The sequence below is a fragment of the Acomys minous genome (assembly GCF_964271855.1).
Source record: "Acomys minous genome assembly, chromosome: 14".
NCBI classification, from domain to species: domain Eukaryota; kingdom Metazoa; phylum Chordata; class Mammalia; order Rodentia; family Muridae; genus Acomys; species Acomys minous.
Window position 1 is genome coordinate 49,380,261 of NC_140496.1, and position 15,874 is coordinate 49,396,134.

The 15,874-nt window shown below is 45.7% G+C and overlaps 1 protein-coding gene across 1 annotated transcript in view; it reads left to right on the forward strand.

The window, feature by feature from the left end:
• The window catches only part of EDNRA (endothelin receptor type A), a 60,434-nt gene extending 49,822 nt beyond the window's left edge, over positions 1-10,612 (forward strand). The window contains exons 5-8 of the mRNA XM_084755683.1: positions 83-235; positions 3,467-3,600; positions 4,513-4,621; positions 7,462-10,612. Of these exons, the coding sequence (XP_084611809.1) occupies positions 83-235; positions 3,467-3,600; positions 4,513-4,621; positions 7,462-7,602 (537 nt within the window). The 3' untranslated portion in view covers positions 7,603-10,612. The remainder of the gene's footprint in view (positions 1-82; positions 236-3,466; positions 3,601-4,512; positions 4,622-7,461) is intronic.
• The last annotated feature ends 5,262 nt before the right edge of the window (positions 10,613-15,874 follow it).

Sequence of the window (15,874 nt, forward strand, 5' to 3'; positions counted from 1 at the left end):
AGGACTGGGGCGTACGTGCTCAGGGCGCTACACACTTAGCTTACGTTCCGATGGTTCGTCTTCCCTTTTCCTCACTGGGCAGTTTTACCAAGATGTGAAGGACTGGTGGCTCTTCGGATTCTACTTCTGCATGCCCCTGGTGTGCACGGCAGTCTTCTACACCCTCATGACCTGTGAGATGCTCAACAGGAGGAACGGCAGCCTGCGGATTGCCCTCAGTGAACACCTCAAGCAGGTAAACTTCCAAAGTTCACGAGAGCTTGGCCGAGGCCGTTTTGAAGTCAGCACGCCTGTGGGTGCCTGAGGTGCTTATGACAGCATCACTGCCAGCGGCACCTGCACATATGGGAGTGGCTCCATAAGTGTAAATGGAACTGAAAATCCTTACCTCCTAGCATTTTTCTTCTCTTGGCTAAGATATGTTGAGATAGGCAAGCAGCTGTGTATTACAGGTGCCTACAGCATCCAATACAATGATATGTTGTACAGATGTGTAGTCTAGGAGCAACGGGCTGGACCACACAGCCCACTGTGAAAAAGACAATACCATGCAGCAGTGTGTTAGTACACTCTGTGGTGTACTAGCTACACATTTCTCAGAACAGATCCATCTTTAAGCCACACATGACCAATGTTGTATGTAACAGATTTACACTGATTTTCTAAAAATAGAAATGTTATTTCGTAGCTGTTTCTGTATATAGCTTTAGGAATTCTTTTTTAGGAGTGGGAATCCTGCCTGTGAACCACATGGCCCGAGGGGGGCTGGGCTTAAAAGATAGTTGACTGTTGGTTATTTTGCCAAGAGTGTGTTGAGCATGTGAGTACGGAAGCATTGAAATGGGCTTGCGGCCATGCCGGGACAAAAAGATGCACTCAGCCACCTTCCCCTGTGGGCTTTGTAGTCTAGCTGTAGTATAAAATAGAAATACAAGCAATTAGAAAACATAGCAATGAAGTGCAATCCAGGGAGCCGTACGAGATACAAAGCCAGGGCATATATGAAAAGGAACAATGGAGAAGCCGTCCCATTGGTGAGGGAGGAGTAAGGTGGGAAAGCAGAGGATGAAGGCTGCTCAGTTGGAGGGGTTAAGGTCCTGCTTGAACATGGAGTGAGTACCAGGCAAGCAGGAGTAGGAAGATGGACAAGAATTCAAACAACACTCATGGTAGGAAGGAAATTTAACTGAGCACAGCAAAAAGGGGTGAAATCTTGGATGCCCAAAATTTCAGAAGGAATTTGAAAATGCCAGCAGTAATTAATATATCTTTTAGGCAGCAGTCAGGATGGTTATATGCACTTTGGGGTTTTAGAAGGCAAGACTTGACTCTTATACTTCCTAGTCACGTGGCCTTGGGCAGATTACCTCATGTCCCAAAGCTTCAAGTTTCTCATAAGTATGTAGTAATAATTTGTAGATTGCCAGGGGCACATAGAGTCCCTAATAGTGTCCAGTTCCTAGTAGTCACTCAGCAAATAACTAATTTATGTTGATTCATAGAACAAAAGTAAGAGGGCAAGTAAGCTCTTGGTAGCAATGGGAAAGCATGTGGGGACATTCAGTCACACCAAGAGGCAGCGCGAGGTGTTGACGGAGTGCCTACGGCGAGCCTGTGTAGCGCACACACATGAGCACCATTCAACAACGGGGCTGATTTCCTCAGCCCTCATCTGCAAACTGGCCATAATAATACATGACTCGGTGCTGCCAGGAGGCCCAGAGAAAGTGAGATGCATCTGTGCCCTTTGTAGGTCCTAATGTGTCACAAATGGTAGCAATTACTTTTGACTGGCAGGAGTGTTTACTTTGAGAAACTTTAGCCTGACTTTGTTCCGGGCATGAATTTTATAGTTGCTTCAGGTGCAGAGTTAACCCTTGAAGGTCGGGTGTGGTGGTACACATCTTTAATTCCAGCAGTGGGGTCGCTGAGACGGATGGATCTCTATGAGCTCCAGGCCAGCCAAGAATAAATAATGAAACCTGGTCTCAAAAAACAAAACAAAACTCTTTTATGGAGCCCCCAGTCCTAAAAATTGGAGTGTTTTATGACTTTCTTCTCCAGATGCCTCTCTGAAACCATATCCCAGCTGGGCTTGTGACTGGGGTGGGGGGGGGGAGTCAAGCAGAGGGGGTGGGTGGGGGGGGGTTAGTTCTTTGGGCTAAAGCAGCACTTTGGAAAAACAGAATCCCTGGGAAGGGCTCGGCCGGATGGATTTATTTCAGGCTTCCTGAACTTAACATTGGAATGTTAGACACCTCGGACTGGGCCAACATTAGTTTCGAGCCTGCTTCCAGTCAGTTCTTTTGGGCACTGATTCACACATCACCACCACCACCACCACCACCACCACCACCCCCCACCCCCCCACCCCCGTTACAGACAGGTTAACGTTTGATGTTCCTAACTCCACCTCTAAATGTGAGTGGGGGCATGCCTCCCTCAGCGGTGTGAACATAAATGAAGGGCTACAGATAGCCCCTGAGCCCTGACTGTTCAGGCCACAAACAGACTCAGAAACTGGTGAGGCCTCAGGTAGAGTCACCTCTACCAGCACGGCTGGCAACCCCTACCCTTATCTCTGTTGGCCACCACGTCATCAAAAGGGAATTTTATAATTAAAAGCAAACTTCAACCCAGGCGTAGCGGCATGTGCCTACAGCCTAACCATAAGAGACACTGACGCAAAGGGGTCTCCTGAGCACAGGAGTTCACGACCAGCCTGGGCAACAAAGCAAGACTCGGGTTTCAACAGCAGCTTCAAAACAAGAAACAAGTGGAAGTGGGCTGTTTTTTCTATACACTTGTCCATTTTCTTGGTGTGCTCAGTCTCCTTGGCTGTCATGCCATCACTAAGGCATAATGCTGAGTGGTTAACTAAACCCTAAGTGGTCGCCCTCTAACCATCGGCACGCCTCAAAAACATACATGCCCTCATGCTGAGGTTCACAAACACACATGCTCACATGTTTAGACTTACAAACACACATGTTCACATGCTTAGCTTCACAAACACACATGCTCACATGCTTACGTTCACAAATACGAATGCTCACATGCTTGGGTTCACAAACACACATACTCACATGTTCAGACTTACAACCCAAACACACATGCTCACATGCTTGGGTTCACAAACACACATGCTCACATGCTTAGGCTCACAAATACGCATGCTCACATGCTTAGACTCAACCATGGTGTTGACTGCAGCCAGTTCCTGCCTCCTCCTGGCACAGACCTCTGCCACTGTCCTCAGAGCGTCTTGAAGCTAGCAGCTGCCCAAAGGCATGGTTGATGAGACTCTTCCGTGAGACAGTTGCTCTCTAGGTCTTTAAAAAAGCAGGCATCATGTGAGGGCCTCTCTCCAGACTCTTCCATGGTATCTCCTCCCTTCTTGTGTGTCACTAAGGGAGCCGTGTGGCAGCACTAAGCTTTCTCCTTGTTTGCACACACTTGTCCTTAGCGCCGAGAGGTGGCAAAGACCGTCTTCTGCTTGGTCGTCATCTTTGCCCTGTGCTGGTTCCCTCTTCACTTAAGCCGCATTTTGAAGAAAACCGTGTACGATGAGAAAGATAACAACCGATGCGAATTGCTCAGGTATGGTTCCGGGTGCCCGGGCCAGAAACTAGAGTTTCTCCGGGTTTCATAGTTATAAAACATTTACATTTCTACTAGCTCTGAGACTTAAACTTGTAAACTTAAAGTCAGGTGAGGTGGCATATGCCTTTATCCCAGCACTCAGGAGGCAAAGGCAGGCGCATCTCTGTAAGTTCAAGGCTAGCCTGGTCTACAAAGCCAGTCCAGGACAGCCAAGGCTAGCACAGAGAAACCCTGTCTAAAAAAAATAAAAATTAAAAAACATTGTAAATTTACTTATATGTTTTTATCTGATACAGCTTATAACTGATTACAAAATTTGTGTGAGTCCTGTCTATAATCTTGACACTTCCCTCCTGTAACACGAGGGTTTCTGCTAGCCAAGGCATTGATCCTGCAGGCCTTCTTATCAGTTTCTCACTGCTACCCATAAGACATTGCTTTGGGGCAGGAGAAAGCTGACCTGTGGGTAAAGGCCATACATTAGATTTTAAAGCAGTGTGGTTTCTTTTTTAATTAATTAATGTATTCGCTTTCCATCCCTATCATAGCCGCCTCCCTCCCCTCCTCCTGGTAACACCCTCCCTCGCTTTTCCCCCTGGCCCCTCCCCTGTTCCTCAGAAAAGGACAACCCCTTCCCTGCACCCCCCCCCCCCCCGACAACCACCACCACCACCCTCCCCACCACCCCACCACCCTGTGGCCTAGTGAGGCAGCCCTGACAGAGGGAAGTGATCAAAAAGCAGGCAACAGAGTCCATGTCAGAGACAGCCCCACCTCCCCTTACTAAAGGAGCCACATGAAGCCTAAGCTGCCCACATGCTACATCTGCGCAGGGGCCTCCGGCCAATGACGCATGGCCATTCATGGTAAGGCAACGTGTTTTAATGACACCGTTTTCCTTCGCTTCAGCTTCTTGCTGCTCATGGATTACATCGGCATTAACTTGGCAACCATGAATTCTTGCATAAACCCAATAGCCCTGTATTTTGTGAGCAAGAAATTCAAAAATTGTTTTCAGGTAAGACTGTTTTTGCAATCAATCTCTCTCTCTCTCTCTCTCTCTCTCTCTCTCTCTCTCTCTCTCTCTCTCTGTGTGTGTGTGTGTGTGTGTGTGTGTGTGTGTGTGTGTCTCCCTCCCTCCCTCCCCCCTCTCTCTCTCTTGCTCTCGCTCTCTTTGCCTCCCTTCCCACTCCCATCCCCCACAGCCAGATCAGTGTACTCCAATAGGCCAATTCTAGTCTTACCACGGCTTTGGTCAGGCACGTTCCTCCTCATTCAAGAAGTGAAAAATCACTTCCTGTTACCTAGAAAGAAGGTCAAACTGTCAACAGAGCAGAAGAGCAGTATGTATTCAGATGACACTTCCAGAGATTAAAACTAAAAGGTCTGACTTACCTGTATGCCAGTTTAGTGCCTCTCTTCAAAAGGAATGCCCAAATATAAGTGCCAAGCATTTTGCAACTAATGAAAGCCAATAAACACCTTTCACCGTCTTAGGCTTTCAGCAGTCTTAGGCAGACATCAGCTCTGCAGCCAGCCCAGAGAGCGCTTTTCAGAGTTGGGGAGGTGGCCCAGCAGGTAAGGACATTTGCTGCTCTTGCAGAGGACTCAGGTTCCATTTCCGGCGTTCACATGGTGGCTTAGAAATATCTGTAACTACAATTCCAGAGGATTCAATGCCCTCTTCTGGCCTCCTTGGACACCAGGCACACATGTGGTGCACATGCAGACAAACATTCATAAACATAAAATAAAAGTAAATCTTAAAAGCCGGGTGTGGTGGCGCACGCCTTTAATCCCAGCACTCGGGAGGCAGAGGCAGGCAGATCGATGTGAGTTCGAGGCCAGTCTGGTCTACAAAGTGAGTCCAGGACAGCCAGGGCTACACAGAGAAACCCTGTCTCGGAAAAAAACAAAAAAAGTAAATCTTAAAATAATAATATGATAATAATAACAACAACGACGACGACGACGACGACGATGATGATGATGATGATGATGATGATAAAGCCTTTCCAAGGAAAGTAAATACTTATTACTCTGGACATCTGTACTACTCTGTTTTCACTTGCGGTCAGCTCTCATTATTTCAAAACTCCTTCCATACAAGCCAACATCTTTAGGAGCTCCTGTGTCCTGTTGATGTGTCACTTTCTAGTTCTGGAATGACTTTAGCATAGCCCTAGTGTTTACTGAGTTGTGTTATCTTGGGTCAAGATAACTTTAGCTCACAGTACATTTTATGCCGAACAGAGTAGAGTAGTACAGGCTCTGGAAACAGGCAACCTTGACTGACAGCACAGCTCAGCATTTGCTAAGGGTCTCAAGTGTATGTGATCGGTACCCCCTCCTGCTCCCTCAGTTACCTCACCTGTAAAAATAGATGAGCCAAGTAACTATTCCAGTAAATAGAATTCAGTGTGGGTGGACAGACAGACAGATGATAGATGGATGGATGGATAGATAGATAGATAGACAGACAGACAGACACACAAACAATAAGCACCTAGTATGTGTGGGCTATTGCTTAAGACTGAAAAGGAAAATGTAGTAACTTCCCTCATAGAAACCATGATTTAAACAGAGACGCAGAAGATGGTACAAAGAGGTGAGAGTTGGCTGTGGCGTGTCAGCTGCTGTGGCTTTGAGGTCTTCTTGGAAAGGTTATAAATCACAAAGCGCTGAGGCTAAAATGGGTTAGCTCACACACAGGTCCTAACTAGTGTTTTTCACATGCTGCACTTGATATCACTTGTTGATTATTTTTATATATTAATTAGAAGACAAGGGGAAATTCCTGTTAAAAACCCTCAGAAATTAAACACTTACCCAGGGAATAGCCAAAGGAAAAGAGTACAGTCTAGAGAACCCTGGCTTCTAATTAACATTCTGCTTTTCTTTTTTTTTTTTTAACTTTTATTGAATGTCTATTATTTACACATCATGCACCAAAATCCCTCTCTTCCCCCCAGTAAAATAAAACAAACTGACAAACAAAAAGTCTTGTCACAGAAGCTGTAGTGTATCATGCAGTGTAGCCTTTTGTCCACATATGTTTACTTTCAGATGTTCATCGATATGAGTCATGGGTCTGGTTTGAGGCCTACACTATTGTTACCGGATCCTCACTGGGACTGCTGTCAGATATTCCATTGTTGCTGTGTGTCAAGGAGATTCTTAATCTTTGATTCTACAGGTCCGGCCCCTTCATGTGTTCCAGCAAGTCATACATGGGGTAGATGTTGGGGTGAGATTGCCTCAGAGCCCTGGATCAGGGCCTGCTCCCTTGTTCTCAGGGCAGGTCCTGCTCTCCTGCTCCCGTGTCATCAGGGCAGGGCTGGCTCACCTGTTCCCGCGTCCTCAGGGCAAGGCCAGCTGTTATCATGGCAGGGCCAGCTCTCCTGTTCCTGTGTCCTCAGGGCAGGGCCAGCTCACCCGCTCCCAGAAATTCTGTTTTTTCTTGTCCTCAGACCCCACTATGGTCTTTCATAAAGAGTTGTCACCGGCACCCACAGCTGGGCTATTGTGAGGGTCCTCTGAGGTACCAACAGATACCAAGCACCACCTAAGCAGTGCACCCTGATGAGGAAGCAGGTCCCCCAGGCCCTTTCCCAGCCATATCTGCCTCCTGCACTAGAAGAGCCCCATCTCTCACCAGCACTGCCTTCCCTTCTCTTAAACATAAAGAACACAACTAAACTAAAAAACAAGAGATCTTTGCTTCTAAATCTCTGCCTGGCTTTGACAAGCTCCATCTGTCCTCAGTTGGCCACGGGCACCCCTCACTGGTGGGCCCCATGTTTTCATGTGTGAGTAAATGTGACTCAGTGACTTACACTCTCTGTTTCCCACCCCTAGTCCTGCCTCTGTTGCTGTTGTCACCAATCCAAAAGCCTCATGACCTCGGTCCCCATGAATGGGACGAGTATCCAGTGGAAGAACCCTGACCAGAACAACCACACCACAGAGAGGAGCAGCCACAAGGACAGCCTGAACTAACCCCTCTGCAGAAACACCAATGTGTCTTCAAGTCCTCGTGGGGGACACGGTCATACAGCAGCTGGGCCTCCCAAATTCTCTCCCCAGCTCCCTGTCTAAGTCCAGCCTCAGAGAAGAGAAGCCCTCCACTCCCCCAGCCCTAACAGCGTGTGAGGGACTGGCGTCCAGCCACAGCCAATGGGTCTTGCCTGAGCACTGTCTACGATTTGCGTACTGTGCGTGTCATATCCAGCACTTGAAAATTATGAGAGCTGAAGGAGAAAGGAGATTGGTTGAGGAAACCACGTGATATTGGGAATCTTTGCAAGTTCGTGACCAGCTTTCGTGCAGTTCTATGGATCAGCCAGTGAGAACTGCTCACCACAAGACTCTAGCACAGCAATTCTCGGCTTCCTACTGCTGCAACCCCTTAACACAGTTCCTCATGTTATGGTGACAACTGTAGTTTTTTCTTTTTTTGTTGTTGTTGTTGCTACTTCATAACTGCAATTTTGCTACTGTTATATGTCGTTATACTTATCAGATATTCGGATGGTCTTAGTCTGACTCTGTGAAAGGGTTGTTTGCCTCCCAGAGGGATCAAGACCTACAGATTGAAAACCCCTACCCTAGCAATTATGTTGGGTTTGGTGGTGCATGTGTGCCTGTTGTCTTAGAATTAAAGGGGTGAGGCGAGGATGGTGAGGAGTTCAAGGTTAGCCTCATCTACACCGTTCAGAAAAGGTTCTGTCTCAAAACACAACAGACAAAACATGTTTAAAGGTTATGGCAAGATTCATTTTCTTAGCCAAACACATTGTGAGGTTAGAGTACATTTTTGCAATGTCAGTGTTAGAATTTTGTAACTGTATGGTACCTTAGAAATGATCATTTCATCTTATTTACATATACCTGGAGAAAAAGGAGAAAAGCATCAGATGAGCAATTAGATCATCTTTCTGTGTCACTCGCTTATTTGTAAAACATGAACTCTGAAGCTGCCACAAGCATAGCCACAGAGTGGTAACGCCAGAGCAGCTTAGTAGCTGCTAACCAAAGAACTTTTAAGAACCTGTATTTTATTTTATTTTTTCTTTCCTTCCACTTTTTTGTTTGTTTGCTTGCTTTTGTTTGTTCTGTTTTGTTTCAAGACAAGGATTCTCTGTGTAGCCCTGACCATCCTGAAACTTGCTTCACAGACCAGCTTGGCCTCAAAACTCACAAAGATCCACTTGCTCCTGCCTCCCAATGCTGGAATTAAGGGCTTGTGCCATGACATCTGGCTTGAGCATATTTTTATGTTAAATTAATAATAATATTTGGGAGCTGGGTAAGACGGCACTTCACTTGCCACATGCTTTCTAACCATGAGGGAGGCTGAGGCAGGGGGATTGTGAGTGGAAGACTGCCGGCACTAAGTAGAGGAACTCTGCCTCAGAATAATAATTAGTAATAATGCTTAGGTCAAGTGGTTCTATTTTCATAAGCCCAATCTTTTTTCAGTGTGTCTTTTAATGTGAACCTGTGTCCTAAAGCTTACATGTGCCACTGAAGTCTGCCTGAGACTTCCAGCGCTGGGCCTAACGCATACTTAGGAGGAACAAGCTTCTGAGGGCCTAGAAATTTTCTTGAAGTTCTATAATAGCAGCTCGTATACAATGCATATGCCCTTTATGCCCTCAGTTTCTCCTGCAATGGGGACTGGCTACATGGCTTCCCTGCTCGTTCCTTTTTCCAGTTAGGAAACAGTTTCAGAGTGGACAGAGGAGCTGGCTGTGTGGAGTGGGATGTAGTTACACCTGCATGGACCTTTAACTCTTAGCTCCCCTCCGATTCCGATAAGAACTTAAATTTTCATCCGATGGTCAACTCCCCAGTGGTCACCATTTCAAAAGGCCCGCAGTAATGCTACTGGGCATTTCCCCAGGTGTTTACAGACTGTGAGAATGACAAATACCTTTTATTTTGTGTGTACATAAATATATAAATAATTGTAAATTCCTTTAAGCAAATTTTCTGTGATTGTCTTTATGGAATGTAACCGTGTGTGTGTGTGTGTGTGTGTGTGTGTGTGTGTGTGTGTGTGTGTGTGTCTGTGTGTGTGTCTGTGTGTGTGTCTGTGTGTCTGTGTGTCTGTGTGTCTGTGTGTCTGTGTGTTGCGGTATGTATGGATTTAACACAATCTTAGAATGCCCTGTGTTTGTGCCAAAGCATGTATTGGGAGTGGATTTTTTAGTCAGTTTTTACATATAAGAATCTCAAGTGTTCCATACTTGTGACCTACTTACAGTTACAAGTTCTGGGAGGCACCATGCAAGGGAGCTAGTCATAGGCTGTAGTAGGGATTTGTTGCGTTTTGACAAAATAATATATGAGGTCATAGCATTCCAGCATTGCCCCTGCTGGAACAAAGAATTTTGTACTTAGAAGTATTATACTTTCCTCTTTATTTCCTTGGGTGATTTTTTTTCTTATTTTTATGTGTATGTGGGTTTTTTTGTTTGTTAGTTAGATGTTTTTTATTTTGGGTTTGTTTGTTTTGTTTTGTTTTTAGTTTAGTTTTTTTTTTCTTTCTTTTTTTTTTTACTGTTTGCACTGGGGATTAAGCCCAGAACCTTGTATATGCTAAGCAAGTGTTCCACCACTGATCTACATCCCTAGCCCAGTGTTATTTTGTTTTAATCCCCAACTGTGGTGTAACTGACAAGCTGCCTGGAGTTTCTGTCCCACGCCATCAGATAGATTGTTGGAGAAAACCTAGCCATGTTCATTTTTGCATCATATTGTATTACAGTTAAAAATAAAATGCATCAGGTCCCAGTTGCTTGAGTTTTGGGGCTGAGAAATACTGTCCCCTTTATGCACTAGTGGTCAAGACTCACTGCACCACTGGGTGATACACACCTAGACGTGCCTAGAGTAAGATATAGATGCATACAGCTTTCTTTATTAGATCATTGTCTTTTTAAAGATGTTTCATTTTTTTACATATAAAATATATTTGTTAAATTCAGAACATCATAGATCTGAATACACAGTCTTCAGTGTGCATTTTGTTTATGGACTGCTAACCATGGTTCACTCACACAAACGGTTTTAATTTCTACCTTCACCACATTTCCAACAAATAACTTTGTAGAAGTGAGCCAGAAGCTAAGGGCCTGAGCTGGCAGTGGCCCATTCAACCGAAAATAAAACTTTCAAAAAGCTCTACAAGTGTCTCTTTTTGTTTGGTTTGCTTGCTTGCTTTGTTTTTTCACAAGACAGGGTTTCTCTGTGTAGCCCTGGCTGTCCTAGAACTCACCCTGTAGACCAGGCTGGCCTCGAACTCACAGATCCACCTTCCTCTGCCTGACAAGTACTGAAATTAAAGGCATGTACCACCCCTGCCTATCATGTCTTTTCATTCTAAATAGATCTTAGTAAGGCATGTCAGCTATATAATGCCTTGCAAATTTCTCCTTAGTAACTGCCAGGCAAGCAATTTTACTTTCAAAAAAATACTCCGTACTAATAATGGTCTAACCTCCATCACCTTGCTTTGTTGTACTAAACAATTAGCTCTCTCATGCTTTATCTCTCTGGCAAAATGTTGTTGCTAGATATTAGATACACAGCAGTAAACAAAATAGACAAAGTCCCAGATGGTTTGGAACTTGCGTCCTAGGGGAAGTATAAGCCAATCAACAATATGTATGTGGCTACCCTGGGTAAGTCACGCATCCATAGCCACTGTTTATTTGACACCTCCAAGTAGATGACTAATAATGGGCTATAATATATGCAAAATAAAGCTGAAATCTCCCAACCTGTGCTGCACTAATATTCATCTACTCAGCTAACGACAGCTCCATCTTTTAGCTATTCAAGACAAGAACTTGGAAGTCATTTCTCATTCTTTTCCATTACACTTTACACCAACGTGTCCGTAATTCAAGGATTATGCCTAAGACTGTAGCACTTTTCTGCCCACCTCTGACTCCTACCTGTGTGCTATCATCTCTGGTCAATGTAATTGTAGTAGATTCTTACCCTGTCTTCTCGTTTCCCGTCTTGCACACAACCACACTCATGGGAGACTGTATCCCACCCACACTGTGGTTGGGTAAAGCCAGGCTAGCCAGTATCCTTGCGGGGCAGGGGTCCTAAGAAAGCTCTAGGTAAGAAAGAGCACCATCCTACTGTGCCAAGGATGAAAGCTGAGAGCTTGCTTGCGAGCTGGCATGCATGGTTTGGTGTATGGTGAAGAAAATGACCCAAATCAGGGCACAAAGATGGGGAAGAGTGGCCTCCCAGTTCTGGGTTTTCTTAATGCTTCCCAGGCCTTGTGGAAACAAATCAGCTCATTTACCTTTCAGCCTATTCTGGTTAGCATCAGTTTCCCATTGCTTAGAAGAAACAAGTTATAAGGCCAGCTCACCTACGTTGTCTTTCTGCGTCGTTGGGTTTGCTTGTTGCTTATTAGTTTTAGAGCCGTTCAGAGGGTACAAGCAAAGTAAACCAAAACTGTATTATTTCTTCATGCCCTTTCCTCCCTCTCACAGTCGGCCCCGTTGTTTACATTTGGTGTCTGTGCGGTGCACTTGGTGCAGGGAGGACCAACTCTCGTGTGGTTGTATTACTGACATTCGTGTTTGCACTGAGGCTCACCCTTTGTACTCTACATCCTGCGGGTTTTCTCGGGTGCGTGACGCCACAGTCCTCCAATACAGCTTCATTTAGAAGAGTTGCCTGGCCTGAGAGCCCCTCTGTCACACCACTCTTCTCTGTCTTCCTCCCTCCCTCCCAGCCCACCTCTACTCCTCAGATCCCTTGGTTTATCTTTTCACTCAACACAAAATGTGCTGGCTAGTTTTATGTCAGCTTCCCCAAGCTGGAGTCCTTTGACAGGAGGGGACTTGAATTGAGAAACCGTTGCCATAAGATCAGGCTGTAGGCAATAAAACAGTGATGGATTGGAGAGGGTCCAAATGACTGTGGGTGCTGCCAATCCTTTGGGTGGTGGTCCCAAGTCCCATAAGAAAGCAGGCTGAGCAAGCCATGGAGAGCAAGCCAGTAAGCAGCATCCCTCCATGGCCTCTGCATCAGCGCCTGCCTCCAGGTTCCTGTCCTGACTGCCGTCACTGATGAACTGTGACATAGAAGTGTAAGCCAAATAACCCCTTTTCTCTGCAAGTTGCTTCTGGTCCCCGTGCTTCCTGGTAACAATAGTAACTAAGACAGTGGACACCCGCCATGGCACATGGTATTAACTGCTGGAAACATGACGTGCGATGTATAAATAAAATTTTTTAAACGCAATAGAATACTTAGTGGTGACTCAGCAGACTGGAACTAAGCTCAGGGGTCAGGATTCGTTCGGTGTCAGTTGGTCAACAGCAAACACACTGTTAGGCTCTTCCTGCATCTGTCCATCCATGTTTTAGTCTGTGGAGATAAAATAGAAGGCGAGCATCTTAACAAAATGTGGCAGTGCTTCCTCTACGCTGTATTTTTGTAAGTCAGTACGTAATACTTTCCATTCAAATACTAAAGCTGCCCAGGGACTGGAGGTCTTGCTCAGAGGTAGCGCATTTACCTATAGTAAAAGCCAGAGTTTCCATCCTCAGCACTGCAAATATAAAAAATAAATAGATGAATATGTAAATAAATAAATACAATCTACCCAACAAATCTTAAATACTAACATAATTAACTATTGGACAGGAGTCCAAACAGCCAAGATAATGACCATGCATAGAAGATGAACCCGTTAGCTGAGTTGTTCTCACACTGTTGCCAGTCTCTGACGCAGTGGTCACACACAGAGATGATGCTCTGGGCCTGGAGAAGGGAATGCCCTGTGAGGCTCCTGGCCTTTCCAGGCTGGTGCTTCTGAGCTCCTGTGTTTGTAATGTGCTGTGCCACCTCTGTTGGCTTTACCCCACGCTTAAACAGGCGGAGTTACATCAGAAAGCACCTAGCACCCCGCTGACTGGCTCTGAACAGTTAGTGAGCTCTTCTTATTTTAAAATTCCCTTTTGGGTTTTTTTGTTTGGTTTGGTTTGGTTTGGTTTGGTTTGTTTGTTTGTGTTTTTTTTTTGTTTGTTTTGTTTTGGTTTGATTTGGTTTGGTTTTGGTTTTTCGAGACAGGGTTTCTCTCTGTGTTATCTTGGCTGTCCTGGACTTGCTTTGTAGACCAGGCTGGCCTCGAACTCACAGCGATCTGCCTGCCTCTGCTTCCCGAGAGTGCTGGGATTAAACGTGTGCGCCACCATGCCCGGCCTCTGGTTGGGTTTTAAATAAACCTCCGTTGGGAAGTGTTTCTGTCACACTTTTTCTCTGAGTAGTAACAAAGATGACCCAGTGTCTACATTGGTCAGGACTAGTGTTCTGTAGCTTTTTATTTCTGTAATAAAACCAAGAAAAGCCTCAACCCTGAAAATCAGAAATTTATAAAGGACTGACACTCTTTGCCTTCCTAAGGCTGGTCTCCCTAAGGAAGCAAGCTAGCAGGCTCTCTTCTGTTTCAGCTCCGTTCCTAAGCTTTGGCATCAGAATGATTCGATAGAATCCATCAAATGTGTCTGTGCCTGGGAGGAATTAAATCAAGAGCAGCAACGCCAGCTCTAAATAGAATTGGAAAAGTCATGGAACCTCCCTGGAGCAGTGGAGAGAATTCCAAAGCTTCTTCCTTTTTAGTTCTAAACTACCGTCCCCTTATCCGCTCCGCAATCAATGCTTACTTCAGTGTGAGTCTGGGACGGTAGATACGACTGAGTGTTTGGTGTTGTGGGATAGATGTGTCCCAGATGGGAGTCATGACCTTCCCCAGACTCTGCACTGTTGCCCCATTGTCAGCCAAGTCGCCGCCCACCCCACCACCCCCACCCCTAACCCCCCTCACTCCACCACCCCACACTACCCACCCTACCTCCCCTCCCCCCCACCCCACCCCCACCCCCCTACCACCCCAGGGCACATCCCTGACTCACTCCATTTACACATTTTTTCCAGAATACAGCCACTTCTCCATCAGCTGTAGCGCTCTGCTTGTCTTTAAGCTTAATTACTAAGTCTTAAGATGGAAAATCTACCAACCTGAGCCAGTGTGTGTGTGTGTGTGTGTGTGTGTGTGTGTGTGTGTGTGTGTGTGCAGGAGAAGGCTTGGGTGTATTTAATAGATTGAAACAACAAGAGGAGAACCAGGCTTGTTAGCAGTTGGGAAACAGGAAGTGCAGGCCACTGTGCCTGGGCATCCTCCTCATTGCTGAGACAGTAGAACTGGGATGAGTGAAAGGAAGAGACCATGAGATCACATGTGCAGATAAAACAAAGACAACGGATAGATGGACGTCTCAGAGGAAGTAAGAAGAAAACACAGCAGCCTCGTTTCCAAAAAGGTGACTCTGCCGCCGCCTACCAACAGGACCTGCTGCTTTTGGTCATGTTTTCCTTATCAGTCCCCTGTCCTCTGACGATATTTCAAGTCTAAGAAAAAGGAGAGGACTTATCTGTCATTTAAAAACACGGACCAATGAAATGGCTCAGAGGTAAAGGTGCTTGCCACGCAAGCCTGCTGACTTGGGTTCAGTCCCAGGAAGGAACAGTGAGTATGAGTTTTCAATCTCACCCAGCTTTGGTTTGTTTCAGTTGCTTGGGAGGGAGCTCAAAGGCTCACGCATGCTTACAAGGCCCCAGAATGCTTGAGCCTGATGCTCATTAGGCTGCAGGGACCCTTGCTCTCCAACTGTCTCTATTCTGTCTCCGTTTCCTAGGTCCCACAGTATTTGTAGACATCCAATAATTCCGTTATCCATTGTGAAGTTCTTTGGACCCTGCTAAGTGGTCCAGCTGCACACTTCCACAGTCCACCTGATATCCAAGGGAGATTTTCAGCCAAACCCCAGACGGCTCAAAGGAGCTTCAACTACTGAACTATGACTCAAGGACAAACAATGGCGTAGGGCCCGACCATGGCTCACTATCTCACCCGGCTGTCTCAGTACTCCTGGGAGGGTTTTGTGATTATATTTATGTGCTCTCAACCAGGAATTATGATACAAGACATATGATTTTACAAGCTCCTCCCTCGGTTCACTATACAGGATGCAACAAAAAAGAAGAAGAAGGGCCCTTATCTGAGTCACCCAGTCACCCTGTTACATCACTCCACCTTAATTTTCTGCATAGTACATACTGCTCAGGAATTCTCTTTCTTGCTCGCCTAATAATGGGCATATAGTATTCCTCTTGCCTTTTTACGCAAAAGACCTGGTCCTCCATGCTATACTTTATAGCTGGGGACAGCTTA